Source organism: Engraulis encrasicolus, unplaced genomic scaffold, assembly GCF_034702125.1.
Source record: "Engraulis encrasicolus isolate BLACKSEA-1 unplaced genomic scaffold, IST_EnEncr_1.0 scaffold_27_np1212, whole genome shotgun sequence".
NCBI lineage: Eukaryota > Metazoa > Chordata > Actinopteri > Clupeiformes > Engraulidae > Engraulis > Engraulis encrasicolus.
Window position 1 is genome coordinate 1702663 of NW_026945566.1, and position 21006 is coordinate 1723668.

The window sequence follows — 21006 nt, forward strand, 5'->3', positions numbered from 1 at the left end:
GCCTAGTTTCACAACAGTAGTCACACGTGGGTAACTGAGTTCGTTTGGCTGTCTTTACTGCCCTCTAGTGTTCCTCCGTTAGAGGTGAAAATAAAATGAAATGAAAAGAAATAAAATACAATAACATACAATCATATGAAATTTAAGTTGCTTTAGTTTATTTTAAGTTTGCTACAAACCTATGCCTATGGAAAGGAGTAAACAAATATGAGATGTTACATCATTTTGTATGATGCAGTGACCAGCCCAATCTATGAACTATCATCATCAATGCTACAGTAAGCTGGCCATGTCGGCCAACATCAGACACCTTTCATTCAGTAATTTATTTCAGGCTAATTTATTTTAGGCTATGAAACTCTCTTCAACAACCTTGCTGAAAGAAAAAAAAACAGCAGCAAGGAATAATATATCAAACAATGGTGGTGCATCCTCCTGTGATATGACTGTTGAGGGTCTTGTGATACAATATTAAAATGAGGGTACTTCTTGTGTATAGGCTGATATGACTGTGTCCGTCTTTTTGACTATTGCTGCTGTATTGTTACAGTTATGTTTTTCTTTAAACATGTATAGGCTACCTGGAGTCTCCGTGGTAGAAAGAGGATGTCACGATGTTCAGCACTTACATGAAATTTAATGCATTAGTTCCCAGACCTAAGCTGCTGGGGCTTCCTTTTGAACCAATATTTTTGTAACAATATTTTTTGTTATTTATTTTTTTCCTCACAACCACCATATTGCAAACTCAGGTCTTGTCCCTGTAGCATTATAAAATCACTGGATAAATAAAAAGCCTATTAACCGTACAATAGAATAGCCTACTGTTACACTAACACATCTATAAAATGGTTATGTTATATGAACGTTTACATATTGTCATATATATTTTCATGCAGTATCACCACACTCCACCTGAAAGTACCAACCCCCAGTTTGAGAACCACCGATTTAAAGGACCAGTTCAGTCAATTTCAACATGCAGTTGTAATGCTCACACTACCCTGGACTTGTCAGTACCTGAGATTTTTTTTTTCTTCTCCTTCAGCCTTTTCCGAGATCTTGGTCATTGTAATGGGGGCAGAGCTTTGTTTACATTTCAAAAAAACATTTTTTATTTATTCCCAAAAACATCCAAAAGGTTATACAACATCAGCAGACAACTAGCAAACAGCGGTACCTTTTGGTAAAATATTTGGATTAGGCCTATGTTAATTTTTTTTACAAAATGTAAACAAACGCTGCCTCCATTAGAATAGCTCATATCTCGGAAAGGGCTTAGCCGAAAAATGTGGCATCACCGGGTACTGACAAGTCAAGGGTAGCGTGAGCAATACAACAGCATATTGAAATTGACTGAACTGGTCCTTTAAGTCTTTTGAGGTACGATTCAAGTTTGAGCATGGATAAGTTTAACTACATGAGATTTAGTGTCATCTGAGGGAGAGGTGGACTGCACTGCATGTAATGACATGACCAACACATACAAGGACGGCATATTGAAAATGGTTTTATTCAGAAAAATGACTTCAAGCAGCTTAGAGATCTGAGTACACGTCATTGAGAAAAGCATGATATTGAATGGAGTCATGCCTCAACGTCTAGACGTCGACTATGCAGACTGCTCTTCACAGCACCAAAAATTCAGTCAGTCAGTTCTGCTTAAGACCTTCAAAATGAAACGACCATTATCATGAAATGCTAGTAATGACAGCATGCGTGCAAAAATAAAAGCATACATTTCTTTGGTATAAAACCATGATTAATCACATTGAAATACACATGAAACAATTGTGGTAATGCTGTTAATAAACATAGTCTTCATAAATACGAGAATTGTATTTTTTTTAATATATATATATATATCTTCAGTTTACCAAATGGAAATTAGTAGACCAAAATGAGTTTTCTGATGTCTGAGTAGACTTTTGTTAAAAACACAAGTTATAATAAAGATCCATCCACCGCTGCATTGGGCTGAGCCTGGGGATCCTGGTGCGTTCACTGCCCAGTCAGGATGGGATGGAGGATGCTGGAGCTGAGCAGCTTAGTCGTCTCCTCCACAGAGCAGGAGCAAGGCTTTGCGGTAGTCTCCCCCTGTGTCCCCCTGTACCACACACACACGCACGCAGGCACACACACACACGCACACACACACGCACACACACACACACGCACACGCACACGCACACGCACGCATACACACACACACGCACGGACACACACACACACGAACACGCACACACACACACACAAACACGCATACACACAAACACAGACACACACACAAAGACACAAGAACACGCAACACACACACACACACACACACACCCAGACACACACACAAATGCACATAGTGTCAGTAGTGTGGTGGTTGAATATCTACAATAGTAAGCATTACTACAGACATTTTTATTTTTCTGTGGTTTGATTATACTGTTCAGTAGGTACAATACCTTGATCATTGAATGTAGAGAGGTGGCAAACATTCTTCTAAATTCTTGACGGATGTCCAACATGTCTACCTCACAGCGAGACGCCATGATGCGGATGAGAGTTTGGTCATCAGTGCCTGCCCCCTAATGGACGTGACAGGAAATTATTATTAATGATGATAATGCATAACAAACTCAGTAAACACAAAAATATATAAATATATCCTCATATATCAGTATTGTCAGTGCAGTAGACTTACCTTCATGGCATAGTACAACATCTCAGCAAAGTAGCCTGGCACACTCCGGGCACATTTCACTGTGTGAGAGAAGCAGGAGTGACCATATTAGATTTTGCATCTCATTTCTTTACTGGCAGGTTTTGATTGTGGCTGAGTAAGAACTCAAATCTGATTGTTGCGCATTTCCCTTTCACATTCCACTGTTAACAGCCTATTCAGTCTATTTCATATAATCTATCTGGGGAAAAAAGTGTGCCGGCTTTGCTGGGGTGCATTTCTCGAAAGCATAGTTGTTAGCAGTTAGCAACTTGTGTAGTTGCCAAAGGGAAATTGCATTGCAACCAACAAAGTAGCTAACGTAGCTAACACCCTGCACCCCTGACCCGCTACTGTCTGCTGTTAAAGGGACACTGTGTGAGATTTTTAGTTGTTTATTTCCAGAATTCATGCTGCCCATTCACTAATGTTACCTTTTTCATAAATACTTACCACCAGCATCAAATTCTAGGTTTTCATTATGACTGGAAAAATTGCACTTTTCATACATGAAAAGGGGGATCTTCTCCATGGTCCGCCATTTTGAATTTCCAAAAATAGCCATTTTTAGCTGCAAAAATGACTGTACTTGGACCATACTAGAAAATATTTGTTTAATACTTAGTAAACTTTCATGTAAAGATCAAATTTGGCAATAGGCAGCCCAATTTCAATAAGCAGCATAGTTGCAGTACCTTTTTTGACCATTTCCTGCACAGTGCCCCTTTAACTTCCTGTGTGGCTAGTTGCTGAAGTCATGCTGCTGCTGTGGTGCAACTAATGCCAAGCCAGCAGCCTTTTTATTAGCACTTTTCTTTAACGGCTCACCTCGTGTCTCAGACAAAGGCACTAAACATAACGCCTAGCCACAGGGCATCTTGCACCATGTCTGAGGCGTGACTATCATGCATGCAAGCTGTGTGAATGCTCTCTAGTCATAAAAGTAAGCTTCACATGTCTGCAACATAGCCGACATAGACAATGAGAAAGATATCTTAGTTTTATTTGCTGAATCCTTTTCATACTAAGACGCTTTCACCACAAGGGATGCGTAGGATATAAATGTACATCATAGTTGAATTTTATTCCGAACAGAAGAATGGAAACACACAGGCCTTAGTGAGTGACCCTAAAGTCTTATCAGCAGAGGGAAAGTAGACACTAATGGAGTTACAGGTTGTAGATGGTGTCTGGAGACCCACATGCTACCCTGGGGTGAGTTTCTCAAAAGGGAAGTTGTTAGCCTGTTAGCAACTTCGGTAGTTGCCAATGGGAAAATGCATTGAAAGCAACGAAGTAGCTAATGTAGTAAGCAACTTTGGTTTCGAGAAATTCACCCCAGGGGTGTAAACAACTATAAAGAGAAGCCATGTGTGGGCTATTGGATAATGAACTCCTGATTTGTGAGTGGGGTGGAGAGAAGGACCAAGGAAGCTACAAGCCTGGGCTGAATTTCTCAAAAGAGAAGTTGTTAGCCTGTTAGCAACTTCGGTAGTTGTCAATGGGAAAATGCATTGAAAACAACAAAGTAGCTAATGTAGTAAGCAACTTTGGTTTCGAGAAATTCACCCCTGACTGGCGAGTTAGTATGTGTAAAGTAGCAAAGTAGTAAACTACGTATGTGAAAAAAATAATACAGAATTATAATGAAAATCTGAGAAAAACAAGTAGACAAAGAGACATAGAAATGAACTAACCCACAGCCAGCAGAACCTCTTTCAAACTGCCAGAGGTCTCTCTCGAGATGCTCTCCTCAATTTCGTAGCCAGAGAGCTTCATGTAAGCCTGAAACACTACAACATAAACAACATACAGAGTCAGTAAGTCTGACTTTAACACATCGTCTAACACATTGTGACACTAATACAGCTGCTTTCCTTATCTTCCTATACCACACTGTAAGTGATGCTTTCTCCATCAGGAATTACCTTTATCTATACATAATCCACTAGTAAAACCATATTGAATTCATCTGTGCCTCAGTGCCCCTTATAAGAATACTTCATGTATATATTGATTTGAACAGTGGCTTTGGTTAGACATCGTAATAAATGTTAATATCAGGGCTGTCAAAATTAACATGTAAAATCGTCATTAGATTATATATTTTTTAATCACGATTAGAATTTTCCAGCATATAAGCCCATATAATTTGAGTATTTAGAGCCAAGGAGTGCAAGTAGCATTTTTTGTGTGGAAAAAAAAGAGTTTTATTCATCAAACTAAAGGCCTTGATGAGAGATATAACTCAGAATTGGGCATCAGTGTTGGAGCCAAAAGGCGTAGCGGTATGTCTCATTTGCACCTACGCCAGGCTTAGCACATGTCCTATTTACACCTACACAGGGCCTCGTGTATATCCCATTCACACCTACGCTAGGCCTATGCATATAGACAAGAGAAATGAAATTGAACTGCCTGAATGTACAGTACTGTAAATGTTTAACTGTTTAATTGTCTGAAATGAAAGACATAAATGTGAAGTCGTACATGATAAAACAGCTATTCATGAGTTAATCTGGTCAGAACAACTTTGTATAATGGGCTTTCACCCAATGTATTCCTAAAACACCTGCACAAAATTCCCTGTTAAACTAAGCCAGCCTATAAAAAACAAAATATCTCGTAATACAGCCTCTGAAGCACATAACAATGTTCAATAAATTGTATTAGACATTCTTAGACATTCATCTCGCATTAGGCTTTGTTCATTGCATTAAACTGCATCCAGCGTATGGGTTAAACTTGGGTCTTGAAATTCAAAACAATAAAAAAAATTAAACATGGAACAAAAGTCATGGTTAATCACAGTTAACTATGGAATTTCCGGGACTAATCATGATCAAAAAAGTTAATCGTTCGACAGGCCTAGTTAATATGTTTGAAAAGAAAAGAAAGGTCCGCAACACTGTTAAATGCTCCCAAATATTTAATGGCACGACGTTTCGGACTAACCATCCTTCATCACAGTGCATCACAGTGGATGAAGGACGGTTATTCCGAAACATTGTGCCATTAAATATTTGGGAGCATTTAACACTGTTGCGGACCTTCATTTTCTTTTCAGTTATCTTACGTTTTGTCCAACACCTGTGCCACTGATGTGCGCGCATTCTTTGACTTTCTAGTTAATGTGTTTGCCTGCGTGGAATGACTAGTGATGCACTAGCTGACGTTGGTGTGTGTGGTGGTGAGTGAGTATGGACCAGCCCCGGCGACAGGGGGGGACAAAAGGGCTTTTTGTCCCGGGCCCTGGGATAGGGGGGCCCAGAACTGGGCCCTCATTAAGTTTGTGATTAATGGTTCTAATTAATTTCAAAATAAGATGTTTTTTCAGAGAGGGAGATTGCGCTATATTTACATTAAATAAATGATGCAGATATTTTGCCTTTCCTGTCCTTAAAAAGGATCAAGAACCCCCACCTCCCCCACCCCCAGTGCACAAATGGTTTGGTCGGTCATTACGAGAAAGAAAAAAACGGCTTCAACTTAACGCGGCTCGTGCGTGCCAATTTGCCAAGGTGTCTGAAGAAGCAGTCGTTCAAACCAGGAGGGCAGAAAATGAAGGATAGGAGAAAAATAGATGAAGACACCAGAAGCCCCAGGATTTCAGTAAAAAGTTCTTCAGATGATGCAGGTACTAACAATAGCAGAGAACTCTAACAAAGCAAAAGTTTCCCTTCATAAACAGACACGCACTGCAGCATTCATGTTTAAAACATGATCAGTCACACAGTAGCATCATTTTATAACCACAGCTTAGTAAAATTGTTTTTCAAATCTGACCATCTGTGACCTTAGCTAGGAATATGTACATTAGCCCCAATCGTAACATGATGAGAAGTTGCGTCGCGCGCAAGGAGAGGGCAAGGGAGAACTTTTAAAACTGCGCTATTATGCAACGCTATTTCGCTTAGCGCGTATAAATCCCGCTTAGCGGAAATGCTAACACTTTATCAACCTGTTAACTTTGTGGGGAGAAACAGTGTACATCCGTTTTGCATATACATTTCTGCAACTTGACTTGTTCCTGTGTTTGGCTATTCCTGGTGTGGGAAGACTGACGTCTTGGTGTGCTGCTTACTTGTTCACTGTCATCACACGTCACTTGAAGTCAGTTTAGCAAACTAGAGCTGATTCAGTCAGGCACGTTTTGATGTGCAAGCCCTCAAATTGCTAAGGTAAATTACATGTACACTTGTGTTATTAATGATGTGAATCCTATTTACTTTGTTTCATTTCTAAATAAATGTTGGCAAAAATGCATGGATAATTGGATGGATAGATCATTTACTATGGAGTTATTGTATGCCTCATTGATTTGTGAGGCTACTTTGATACCAATGTAGTCTGGCCACCTGGTCTCTCTTGAAAAAAAATGGTCGTTTGGTGGTTGGGTTTTTTTTTTTTGGTGAGGGGGGGGTTGAAGGAGGAAGGGGGGCCCATTTAATTTTTTTTGTCCCGGGCCCAGCCAAACCTGTCAGCGGCCCTGCTATGGCCCCACCTCTGCGCAGGTGAGCATCGCTCCGGTTGCCCAGGATGGAAATGAACTGCTCCTCATCGGTGCCATACTTCTGCTCTCCTGCAGCGAACAAGGTCTATACCACACACACATAGAGGGGGGAGGGACACAGATGTCCACATTTAACTACATTCAAATAAACATGCAAATAAAAGGAGATAGTGATGTGGCAATCGCACAAGGGCAGTGTTCAATCTTGACTAACGTAAACCAAAGAAGAGATTAAAGACTGTTTGACACTGTTTACGCTGATCCTTTAAACAAGGGGTAAATAAAAAATACAGCTGACCTGAGCATCGCTGTCAATGGTGCCCTCCTGCACTCCCTGTTGTCTGCTGGCCTGTGAACACAGAAGTTGTTGAGTGTCATTGTAGACAACAGTATCATCAGAGACAAGTGAAGAAGAAGAGGTAGAATTAAACATCTTCGGTATCACCACCATCTGAAAGCGGCAGAGTGCTCAGGGGTGCATTTCTCAAAAAACATAGTTGTTAGCCAGTTAGTAACTTGGGTAGTCGTCAATGGGAAATTGCATTGCAAAACAACAAAGTAGCTAACGTAGTTAGCAACTCTGGTTTCATGAAATGCATTCGGCAGGTTTGTATCTCTGCAGTGAGTAAACCTTAGCCTGGGCGAAAAGTCGACTGTTGACTCCGTCAATCAGTCTGGCAAAAGCCATGAGGAATCCGTCTCCGTGGACAATGGGAGATGGTCTGATCTTACTCTATCATTTAAATTAATTGGAGCACCAAACTCAAATTAAAACCCATATAGTGCTTTATTAGCATGCCTGTTACGATATAGCGTTGCAAAAGCAAACAAATAACAAAAAACAAAGTGTGAATATAGTTACCTTAACCAATCACTAACGGAGCTCGCGGGTGAGTTCCGCATCATCACTCTCAACTGTTTGCTGATTGGCTAAACACTGAGAGAACCGAGCTGAAGGCTTTTGCCAGACGGTGTGCGGAGCCAAAATCTTTGGGTGGAGTACATAGGATGTCGCGAGGATAAGTAAACCCTAGTGGTGTGGATTGGCACTGCCCTCAGGATCTGATCCGATCACGATTCGGGAGGTAGCGATTCGATGAGATTCTATCCGATCCGATTCAATTCTACAATGCTTTGCAATGCATTACATTTCTACTGAAAGCAAAGAAAATGTTTAATCAGTCATGATGAGGCAATACAAGTAGTCAGACACTGAGCAACAATTCATTGGCTATTTTATGTATCCGTCTGTATCAGTATGTATCAGTCTGTTTTGAAGTGCTTTTATTTAATTTAACATTCATTTGCTCCCGAAATATCCATGGAAGTAATTGAAAAAAAATTGCCGGATCGATTATGGAACTTGCCGGATCGATTCTGGATCGTCCATGCCCCGCATTCGATTGGATCGCCGGATCATTGTTGACACCACTAGTAAACCCTCACCTGGAGCAGAATCACCAGCATCCTCTTGAAGTGGCCGCTGGTGTCCCCGGTGACATCTTCCTCCAGGTCATCGTCATACTCTGGGGAAATACAGTAGCACAATGCCGACCTTTAGAGATGAAGACACATATTCATCTGGACAGTTCATTCAGTACTTTTGAAACTACAAGGACAATACGTGTGAATGCAAAAAAAACACCACAACGCCAGCATTTTAGAAGTGAAGCATTTCTTAATGTCTACATATTCATACATGTACTTAAGGCCTGCAGAGCATACAGTACTTTTGGAACAAAGAGGACAGCAGAAGCAAATGTCATTGAGAATTACATGACATTACTATCTGATTTGAAGACAGACTGATTGTTTGTCAGATACAAGGGCAGGCCTCAGTAATAGCTACACAGGGCATTATGTCTGCAACACTGTGACTGATACAGACAGATTTGATGATTTCATTCAACACAGAGATGAATATGTCATTCTGCCCTTTTTTGCATACGGGATATTCACTTGGATCAAGTCTTATTCATCATATTCATGTGGGTTTGTTGAACAAGGGCGTAGTGGAAAGTACTCACATCCAGCAAAAAAGCATCAGCTGGTGCCAAATCAAAAAACTGTCACATGTAGGACCGTGAAAGGATCTGCACACTGCTTGCAAAAGACTTAATTTATTAGGAGCAACGTTTCGATCATAGATTTTCTTCAGGCATCTTGGCCTGATGCCTGAAGAAGATCTATGATTGAAAAGTTGCTCCTAATAAATTAAGTTTGTTGAACAAGGGCACCTTGCCATTACCTTGTTTGTAACCAGCGATAATCTGGCGGACTTGCTGTGGGGTTCTTGAGGACAGCACCTCGACCAGCACTTTCTCATCAGTGCCTGCTCCCTAGGGCATGGTAAAGACAGAGACACAGACGTAAGACTCATCACCTTCCAATCTCTCCTGTCCAAGTCTGTCTTTGCATGTGTGTCCACACTTTGTACTATGTATGAAACGGATGTGTTTTGTGTGGGTGCGTGCATGTGTCTGCGTATATTTTAATATGAATAAACTATATTATAAATAAAAATATTAAATATTAAATATTAAATATTAATAAACTATATTTCAAGAACAACGGACAGGCAGTATTGTGTTCCTCTCTCATAATGGCTAAAACTATGTTTTTGTGTTACAATTAAACTAAGATTTATAAAGACTAAGACTAAGGCAAAGACTAATAAAACAATTTATTGGCTTATGTCATCTCAAGATGAATTCTATTGGCATTACAAACTGATGTTTCTAAGGGTCTTGCTTGCTGTATATACACAGTACAATACAATATATAATTGTTTGTGTACCTTAATGGCATTCCTGACCAGCTCCACATCATAGGCAATGGGAGGAGTCATTAAAGCCACAATGAGGGTCTCAAACTTTCCTCCCAGCTCCGACTTCAGATCATCCACCAAGTCCTGAGGGATACGAGATTCACATTAGTATTACAGACCCACAAGAGCTCAAGTCTCCAGCCCACTTTCACATAGAGCCAGTCAGCCAGTCAGCCAGCCCAGCGGCCCATAGCACGGGGAATCCACAGACCACAGGAATGTAAAGCTTGTTCACTGTTATGTAGTACAGTACAGCATGCGGGAGAGGTCATGATGGAAGCGAGAGAATGGGAATTGAGCATGATTTATTGTCTGTGGCTAACTCGCTCTTACCAACTGAACTTGTAAAGCATCCCCTCGTTATTGGCTCAACCACTAGACCTAAAAAGGGCTAGTTTAGATGCTGTTTAACTCCACTGAGGTACAGCGTCTGAGGGATCTGGCTAGTTACACTTCCTGACAGGCAGTCTGTGTTTACAGAAATCTAATTATAATCTGATGTGTATGCGCAGAAAGGTACTGTTTTCTCATTGATATCAGGCATACACTAGGGCAGTGTTTCTCAACTGGTGGGTCACGACCCAAAAGTGGGTCGCGGAGGGGTCATGTGTGGGTCACGGAGCCGTGGTGTAAAAAAAAAAATCGTAATTCATTGATTCGCTAAAAAAAAAACAAAAAAAAAAAAAACTTTTCCTGCAACAATTTACAACTTTTATTTTGATAGGCGATTGAACTTGTGTCATCTGGCGTCATAGATAAAATCAGAATGTTTATGCGAGATAGTAGCGTGCAACCAGTCATTCGAGTGTCGCTAAAAAAAATTGGGTCACGACCAAATGAGATTCGAAAATGGTGGGTCCCAAGACTGTTCCAGTTGAGAACCATTGCTCTAGGGTCTGCCTGCCTGTAGTTACGGATGATGGAGTGAGAGTGGAAATGGAAAGAAGGAACTGGGAGTTGGAAGACATAACTGTTTATCAACAAGAGGACGGACGCTTTTGGAGAAGGAAACTGAGTCATATCTTTTGCCCTCCATGTGAAAAGAGGAAGAAGACATGAAATCAAAGTAGAAGACCATGCTGGACATTTATGGCTCTTTAGAAAGTTATGATAATATAAATGTATTATACAGTATCTGTTATAAGGAACTTGCGATTATAAAAACAGTTACAAAGTAACTTTAAGGGGAACCAGTTGGTGTGAACTTCAGATTGTTACATGCTCTTTTTTTATTTGTAGAGGTGAAAGTCAGAAAATGAAATCCTATCTATGATCCTATGTTTTAAAGAGAGATGTTTTCATGAGGCAAAAAGTTGTTCCGGCCACTCAGATAAGGTTATTTAGGCTATTCTTAATCACAAAAGGGATTTATTATTTCCCTTTTATTTGTCTCTGGTATGAACATGCACCAACTCAAAAAAAACATCCATCCAACATACATTTCCAGATAAACCCAAATGCCAAGGGATACTGTCTCTTTTTCTGTGCTGCCCAAATCGATGCTGGGAGCCCCTGTAATGACTGTACTTCACCCTCAGAGGGACTGCTGCACCAGACCTGGTATGTGGTCCCTATACTCATTTACTACCAACAAAATGCTGTGGTGGTACAACTTTGCACAGGTGTTGTCAAAGAGTTTCAAAGGAGATACATACAATTCCTACATTTTTCTTAACAATAGCAAGGCTTCATAACCAGCACAACTATTGCAGGGCCCATTTCTACAGTTTTGTAAATGATTGCACTGAGCAAACTTTTACATGAATCAAGAGCTTCATATGTACAAGTTGAAACAGCTTACACAAGCAGGGAGGACTACTGTTATTGGGGAACCAATCAGTCAGCGTGTTAGAATCAATGACTACTGTATATTCATCAGGGATGTTACTACTACATTGTATATAGATATTACAAGGCAAATTTTGTTTTAGATAATTTTATCGGGTTCTTGTGCTTTAATTTCAGAAAGTATAGTGAAGGGAGACGAGAAAGAAGTTAGGAGATAGAGATGGGGATGGGTTGGTAAATTACGCAGGCTGTACTGGAACCTGGTGTGACGGAGGTCATCTTGCACCTGTTCACCCCCCTCGGGGATCGAACGTGCGATCTCGTCAACTACAATGTTCCGGCAATGGGAGACACAGTACGATACCGCTGGGCCAAGAGACTAGTCTCTCGGCCCAACGGCACGAGACTATATAAGGCTATCGGAGGGAGGTTTACCAACGTTCCATGCCAACTCTGTGCTAGTAAGCCTCCGTTACACTGGGCACTCATGGGCATGCAAACATGCAAATGGGGGCTAAACGCACTACTCCACAGCGCACCACAATGCAGAATTTCATAGATATGGAAACTCAATATTTATATTAGCTCAGATTTATGCCTCTGAGTTTGCCTGTTAAGTTTTTTCACAGTTTGGTAATGACTAGTTGAATAAAGTGTAAGGCCAGAGTTGTTTAAACCGCTCAGCTGATTCTGAACGATTCAGTGTATTCAGCATCAGATTACCTTGCCAAATAAAGTCTTATAGGTGGCTTTAATCTCCTGCCGTTGGTTGTTACTGCGAGCGGTCAGAAGCTGAAGAATGGTGTCTTCGTCAGTGCCTGATAAAAAAACAAAAAAAACAGGAATGAAAAACAGCAAAACCTATTACACAAAAAAAATATTTTTAATCCACTGATGCCACTGGCCCAAAAAATGGTAACATAATCAGAGACTTTTGGGTGAATGATTGTGTGCCTGGTGAGACACGACATGTTGATACATTACATGGAAACAGGATTTCCTCTCTGTGATCATGCTGATAGTGATATTTAGCCTGCAATTCATGGTAACTGATAATATCTCTGTCATTCCCAACAAAAAGCTAGCAATAAGGTAGCCTGAAGAAGCTTTCAGACAGCACCCTACTGTATCAGCAGTATATTGTATCTACCGGTATATCTTTTGTCATTTCTCTGATTTATCTGATTGTCATCTCTGATTGATACATGGCTAATACTTTTTCAATCAGATGACATATTTTTATCATACTTATAAAGTAGTCTGCCTGTCAACTGTAACCGTAGTTCACAGAAATAAAGACATCTTACTTTTACAACCCTTTTTTAAAAACAAGACATGTCCTGACAAGCATATCTTCTGTCAACATCACAGAAAGTGAAAGTTGTCCCCGGAATGCTGAGAAGGGGGCACTAGTATTCACCAACCTTTTGTTTGTCTGTTTAGAGGTAACATGACACCTCAAGCTGTGTGCTTGTGTAATGCATAGTTTCTCCCACTTCACTTTACGTTAAATACAGCTGGGGCACTGAAGCATGGGCTTCCTTCTGAAGACATTTTGACACATACCTTTCCACTACAGGATGATGTTCATCCTCTGGCATTTCCTAAGTTTCTATGCATGCTCTGAGTTTCCGAAACCACCTCATTTACACCCATGAGATGTTTACATTTCCTCATGCGGTTGACGTCTCGTCCCATTTCCCACTTAGTATAACCACATTAACCTTGTGATCGATATTTTTGTAGTCACCTACTTATTAAACTGAACAATCCTGACTCACTGGCTGGCATGTTATTGTCTGGTCAGGTAATCAATGGCAGGGGATGATGAATCACGGATCAGGCCACACACAATATATCACATGATGCTGTCAGCCAAATTTCATGACACTACATCACGCAACAACAGCCATTTTCTAAATGCCAAGAGGCGACTCCCAAACAGCCAGAATGAAACGCAGTAATGTTTACTGCAAGAACAAAATGTTCTTTTACATAGAATGTATACTATAACAAAACATCTGGTAGACCGGTTAGCTCCTATTGCAGGGGTCAGATCTTTCATTCAGCTTGCTCACCTAAACCCTTCATGGCTTTATTGAGGGCCGCAGCGTCGTCACTGGCGTTGAAGCCACCGAAGGGTTTTACCGAGCCTCTTCCAGCCTATGGGAAACACAGGCAAGTACATTCAGTTAAACCCAGTGAGCACAGATGAAATGAAGTAAGCACTCTTGGCCACTCTTGTACTGCATATATAGTATGGACTTTGTGTATGCTGTGGGACGGGGTGTTTGTGGATTGTGGACATGCTAGCGTTTTTTTGTGTTGTTACACACTGTAATAAAAATGAACAATGCACCGCTTAAAAACCCCTATTCCAGTGGCAGGACACATTACAGATGTCACACAGACTTGTGTGAGTTTCTGCATGTTCGGAGAGGGTTAAATGGAAACACAGCAGAGCTAAACCACTGAGGCAGACTGCCGCATATAAACACTGCCCAACTTAACCTGGTAGGAAATCTACTTTTTTCCAAGGCAGTTTTTTTCCACTTGGAAAGTCTGAATTGCTGGGAGGACCTTCACTTAAAGGGACAGTAACAATACACCAGCTCCAGTAACCGAACACAGAAATCGCTCCCTTTTAACACTTATACTGTTGAATTACAACTGTGAATGAAAGATAAAAACGGTTAAACGCTTGAGCTATTGTAGTTTGCACTGACGATTGACGGATCTGAGAAATCAGTTGGCCATGAACAGGAAGGAACCCTTGGTTTATGGCGGTTTCCTCAGAATCGCAATCTGCTTCCCAATCTATAATTTATGGTGATGTCAAGACAAATATATGCACCGCTGTGGAGGAACAAACATAAGCTCTACCACATATCTGGCTGGTTTTATGACACCATCACCGAACAACCTAATCAGTTGCTATGGAAACAAATGACTTTAATATCTTTTGAGGTTGATAGCATCTTGGTTTAGCAAATGAAGTGTGGTAACAAGTTGGTGTCATTGCACATGTGTGTGTTTGTTTAGTGGGCCAACATGTGCAAAGAAAATCAATAACATTGATGCACAGATACACACTGGTTTGTCATTAGCTTAAAGCTACAATCCTGAGTGTACAGGAGACACAATGGGTAAGATGTTCACTAACCATTGTTTCAAAGCGAAGAGAGTGGCATGGAAGTCCTAACTGTGCAAGGACACATTTTCCATCACACTATATACATAACTGAACTGGAGTTGGACACAATAACACAACAAACCAGAACCTCAGTTCCCTCCTCTTAACACAATGAAGCAATTACACTCCTCAAGCGAACCAGGCTTTACGGATCAAGTATATTTGGATATGGTATAAATTACATAGCATGAGCACGCCCAAATAGTCTCTGTATGACTCTGAGTCTGCTGGCCATTAAGACAAACATACACACCCGCACACCCACATGCGCGCCCGCACACGCGCACACACACACACACACACACACACACACACACACACACACACACACACACACACACACACACACACAATTACACAGTCACACACACACTCATGAGGACATCTAGAAGGGAATATGTCAAATAATCTCTGAGGATGAAAAAGATCAATGGCATTGATTTTACAGATACAGTAGCTCTGGTTTCTCATTAGCTTAAAGCGGCACCCGGTGAGTGTGGAGGAGACTCGATGGGTTAGATCTTCAGAGGAATCACAAGGACCATTGTTTCAACCGTAACTCATTAACTAAGTACCTGCCCGGTTTACAGGCCCCCAAAAGACACACATTTCAAGTGCACACACACTAACTGAGTCTCGCTCATCCCATAGTGAAGTGCAGTTGTACCAGAGAGAGTAGAGAGAGAGAGGTTCCATTGGCCCATTGTTTCCTGGTTCTATTATGGCCCCCCTTAGGCAGACCTAGGCAGACCTAAGGACTGTTCTATTCATTGTAGGAGCATTATGACACGCCCCTTTAGGCAGACCGGAACCTGGTCACGTTAGTGCCCATAGAAACCTATTATGTTGGCATATCTCTATATACTAAAGAATCTCTGGTTGTACCATTGGATGCTCCCTTGATTGATTCTGACCTGATGAAGGCCATGCTCTATGGCCGAAACATGTTGGAGTGTTTTAATGAATCAATAATGATTTAGGCGTTATAATAAAGCCATTTTTCAAAAGAGTCCCTTGGATGCGTCATCCGATGTACGGATGTCTCTGTTGCCTGGTCTGCATTTACACTGTACACGTTGTACACTAGTATAATTTAGTAAGTGAAGAATTCTTGCACACCTCCTTGGTCAGGTGCATGATAGGAGTGGAACCCCTAGGTCACCAACGTTACACTGTTCACATTTGCATGGTTTAATGCAACGTTTCGGTCTACAGACCTTCTTCAAGCAATGAATTGGCACCAAGGCACAGTTGATTTGCTGTACTGAAGAATCTTTCCATGAGCAAATTTTGCAATGACACAACCACAGACTGCTTTATTAACTAAATATTTGACTGAAAGAAGGTTTAGATCAGGAACGTCCGTGATCACACTACATGGTTATCGAGTCCGAAACAAACTGGACCGGACTCAAGTCCACTGGCTATTCCAAGCGTACAGTACTAGTGTACGCTGCCCTGCTTCCCTGGGATGGAGCGAACACAGAGGCCAAAAAGGCTGTACATGCACATGCACACACACACATGCACACACACATGCCCGTGCGTGTAAGTATCTCAATAAGTATAATAATAAAATCTAGAATCAAATCAATAACCAAATCAATCTATAACCAAGTCTTTCTGACATTTAGACATACTGTATGCCAGTTATAATACTGTATGTATGGCATTCCTATTCATGTAATAATGCATATATTAACCCCTTAGCACAGCACTATGGCTCTCTGTAATGTCACAGCAATGTTGTTATGATGTAGTTAAGCATTTTCAGCAAGTGAATAGGGTCGCCGGCGACCCCTGCTGCAGTAAGAGGCTACATCACACACACTAAAGAGGACAGGTAGAAAAGAATGTAAGAAGTAATCTCTAAGGATTGCCACTTAACACAGAAGGTCCCACTGATGCATCCAAATCAATGAATGAAGTCTTCACCCCAGAAAAAAAAGCAATTAAAGCGGTAAACATCTGACCAGAGAAAGACCTAGGTAATAAAGTCACCGATTACAGTGACACCACACATGCTAATTGAACTAAATAAAAAGCACCAGCGAATGCTACTGTGTGCATAGAATACTCATTGGCCTTATCAGGGCTTGACATTAACATTTCCACCCACTGGCCACTGTGGCAATTGGTTTTCCCGAGTCACTAGCCATTCAGGTATTCCACTAGCCACAGATTTTATATTGTTTTTTTTTCTTTATCATGATTGTGTACGTCTAACCTCAGAAGATGAGGTGCTAAAGCAAGATCAGTGTATAACTTTCTACATGGAAGTATATCAAGCAAATAGAAACTGAGTTATTGACCTTCTTCTTGAACTTAAATACAAATAATTGATAGAATAGGGGTGACCAACAGAATGTAGGCTACTATGATACGTATGTCATACCAAGGAATAAGCTGCCAGCCAAATTGGCTAGTGACACTGAAAGTATTACTAGCCACAGCCAAATTTTATCAGCATTTGGCTGGTTGGAAGGTGTCAGTGTCAAGCCCTGGGCCCTATGTCTATTTTCAGGGAGGTCATCCACAACAATGGTCTTTCAGAATGAGCTGCATCACCACCACCGCATGGCATTATGGGTCATCATCTGGGTGGGACCTCGGAGAAGAAGTGTCCAAAATGTTTTTCCAAACAACAGAGACCCTGTATTCCAGAGGAATGCCAACCAGCCAACCAACCATCTCTTCCTGACTCCCTCCCTCCCTGACTCCTCATCATGTGCTACCAAATTAACTTCCAGACAAGGCTGCTGACACTGTCTCAATTACACGACCCCGCTGCAAAGAGGTGTGTGGAATGACTCGCCGACGACAACACAAAACAGGTTACTCATCTCCACGACCATCCCTGCCATGTTGGCTCCAAATCCAATCTATGATAATCAGACTAAATGGCCGGCTGCTGGACACATGATGGCAATCTACAGTTTGCTGTGGAACACAGTTGGTTCTCGGGATGTAACTTACAAGTTGTGTTCACTGCAGTAGCGAAGTATTATGACTCACACCTACACTAGGCTTGTCTGTCTTCCCCGTGGGTTTGCTTCCAACCACACTGGTGTTGCATGCATAAGTTCCCCCTCTTGGGACACCGCAAAACCATGCACACGGTTGAGTCATGGAGCTGCTACAGCTATGGACACATGTGCTACAACAATATACAATCCATAGTAAAGAAGAAGGATCACCGCACACTGGTGGACTTAGTTTTGCTGTTTTTTATTTAGGTGAACAACGCGTTTCGCATTGCGCTTCGTTGGGTGAACCAGACGAAGCGCAATGCGAATCGTGTTGTTCACCTAAATAAAAAACAGCAAAACTAAGTCCACCAGTGTGCGGTGATCCTTCTTCTTTACTATGGATTACTGATGACTGCACTTCACCAGCACCTGGAACCTGGCTGTGCATAGAGGTTCCAGATCTTTGAACAATATACAATATTCTGTATGAACTATAGCTGGGGTGGGGAACCTTTTTCATTCAAGGGGCCACTTGAAATTCATCCGAGGGCCGTAAAAGTCCTCTGAGGGCCGTATTACGAACACAAACCAGGATTTCTTCCTGCTCGTTAGGCCTATATTGAAGGCAGCTAGCTTTAAAACAGAACACACCTTCTCTAGGTCCCCTGAATAGAACTTAATTGTATTGCAAATGTATTTTTCTAAATTTCCCTTACAAAATATGTCATATTTCACGTGAAGCTGCATAACACTAAAACTATATCGGGGGCCGGATAAAACGGCCTCAAGGGCCGCAAACGGCCCTCGAAACATAGGTTCCCCACCCCTGAACTATAGACTCAGTCCCATGCAATTCATTCTCTACTGCGGTGTCTCAGATGGTACACTTATGCACTTCATGCACTATGTTTCAGTGTGTATGGCGTACTGGTTATGCACTTCAGGCACTATGTTTCAGTGCGTCTGGCGTACTAGTTACGCACTTCAGGCACTATGTTTCAGTGTGTATGGCGTACTAGTTATGCACTTCAGGCACTATGTTTCAGTGTGTATGGCGTACTGGTTACGCACTTCAGGCACTATGTTTCAGTGTGTATGGCGTACTGGTTACGCACTGAAACATAGTGGCCGAGGTGCACAAGGGCGCCATCTAAGACACAGAATTAGTCTAACTCCCTATTCAGTATCAATGATCTAACTGAGGAGAACAGCCACAAAAACAGTCTGAGTGCAACACGCATCCCTTTTGAATATTTCTACTGAAAATAGCACACTTTTGCCAAGAGGCCTTAGATTCAAAAGCTAAATGTATTGTGTACAGGAGTTAATGTAACTGTTAGGACCACACACATGCATGGATGAACAACACACACACACACACACACACACACACACACACACACACACACACACACACACACACACACACACACACACACAAAACAGAATACCAAACTTATCCTGAATCTGGCTGGCTTCACTTTATCTACACAATCTTTCCTTTCGTGCAAGCTATGTGGCAGCTTTGGCAACACATTTTCAGATTAATCTCATCTGTGTATCTGTGTCCTTGATTCTCTTCATTGGAATCGTATTTTAAAAAAACGATGGCGTGTGTGTAGGGGTGTAATTATAGGACAACTTCGCAGCCGTGCATGCACTTAAACAAAGGGCCAAAATTAGGTGTCCTTGTGCAAGATGACAGCTGTTATCAATGTTTGTCGAGAGTTTATTTACCCACTACTCTCATCCCACTGAGCCCCACCCATGTAACTGCAGCAACAGGGAAAAGGGCTTGGGAATAGAGAATTCCCCTTACCAACAAAACTGCCTGCCTGGCTTTACCGTTGGAACAACTGAAAGGTTACTAACAGGGCAATAAAGGTACTTAGAGACAGAAAACATGTCGGTATAGGCCAGGTAGTAACCTAAATCATGGTGACGGTAGCGAGTAGGAGTAAAGGAGTACAGCCCGGCAGAGAAAGAGAAAAAGAGGAAATCGAAGGGCCCGCCCCACCAGGCTGGCTGCCCACACATATGACTCATCGGCTCACAAGTCTGAGGCCTGGATAGAAATCATGGCAAAAATGCACAATCCTTTAAACTAGGGCGGACAAAACTAAACTGTTAGCCGATACTTTGACCATCTGGCCATTTCAAATGCACAACTATGTATGGTCTTTCACGGCTTCGCAAATAAACTGTAACAATACTGTTCATTAGGCTTACTCGTCTACCAAACTGGAAACATCTGTTTTCTGTATGGAAAAGTTAGTCATTACATAACACTCACAAAGTGTTAAAACTCCAGAGTCCTGAAATGGTGCAGAGATGACATCTTTCCAGTTCCTAGCCGAGGTTATTCATTATTAAACACACACCATACATAGTGGAGTATTCTAATGTGTGGCTCAATGATTATTTGATGAGGACCATAGTGGGTGTTGCCTGGATACTAGCATAGTAGTTTGAATAGCCTATGCTTGAATATACTCTTGGAAACTTTCCTTAGGGCACAAAACTTAATCAACCAAAATTTGGTTAAATAGGCCTAATAAATTGCAAAAAAATATACTCACCATTGTAGTATTTCTTTTGTTAACTTAGGAGCTAGAAGAACACAGAAAATGTCACCACATTAGGAAAAATATATATAAGTTATAAAGATAAAAAATGAGTGAAACAATGAATGTAAGTACATCACAATACAGTAGTAGAAAAGCATTTCTACAGCATCGCGCACAGAAGTTGTAGCCAACATTCGCTTGGAAACATGCAACCTGCCGCAAACCTACATCGTCCTACAGGTAACTCCGTTGCTTACCTGTTGTTACTAACACTTAAGTCTACCTTTGTTATCAGGAATAAAAAGTTAAAAAAGTGATGTGCCAACTGGACACTCGCCTTACCAGGAGGGCAGTTCGCTAGTTGTATGCAGAATCGCTGCGCGGATGAGTAGGGCGAGATAAAGTCAGAGGGATAAAACTTTACTGGGCTGAGCCG

At 41.4% G+C, this 21006-nt stretch overlaps 1 protein-coding gene across 1 annotated transcript; it reads right to left on the reverse strand.

Annotated features, from left to right (window-relative positions):
* Positions 1–1855: 1855 nt before the first annotated feature.
* On the reverse strand, positions 1856–21006 carry anxa5b (annexin A5b). The gene is made up of 13 exons (XM_063193008.1): positions 20913–21006; positions 20583–20613; positions 13920–14004; positions 12565–12659; positions 10024–10137; positions 9475–9565; positions 8673–8752; positions 7525–7575; positions 7218–7311; positions 4411–4506; positions 2696–2754; positions 2457–2579; positions 1856–2107 (listed from the first exon to the last, which is right to left on the reverse strand). The coding sequence occupies exons 2-13, from the start codon at positions 20583–20585 to the stop codon at positions 2048–2050; spliced, it is 951 nt and encodes a 316-aa protein (XP_063049078.1). The 5' UTR covers positions 20586–20613; positions 20913–21006; the 3' UTR covers positions 1856–2047.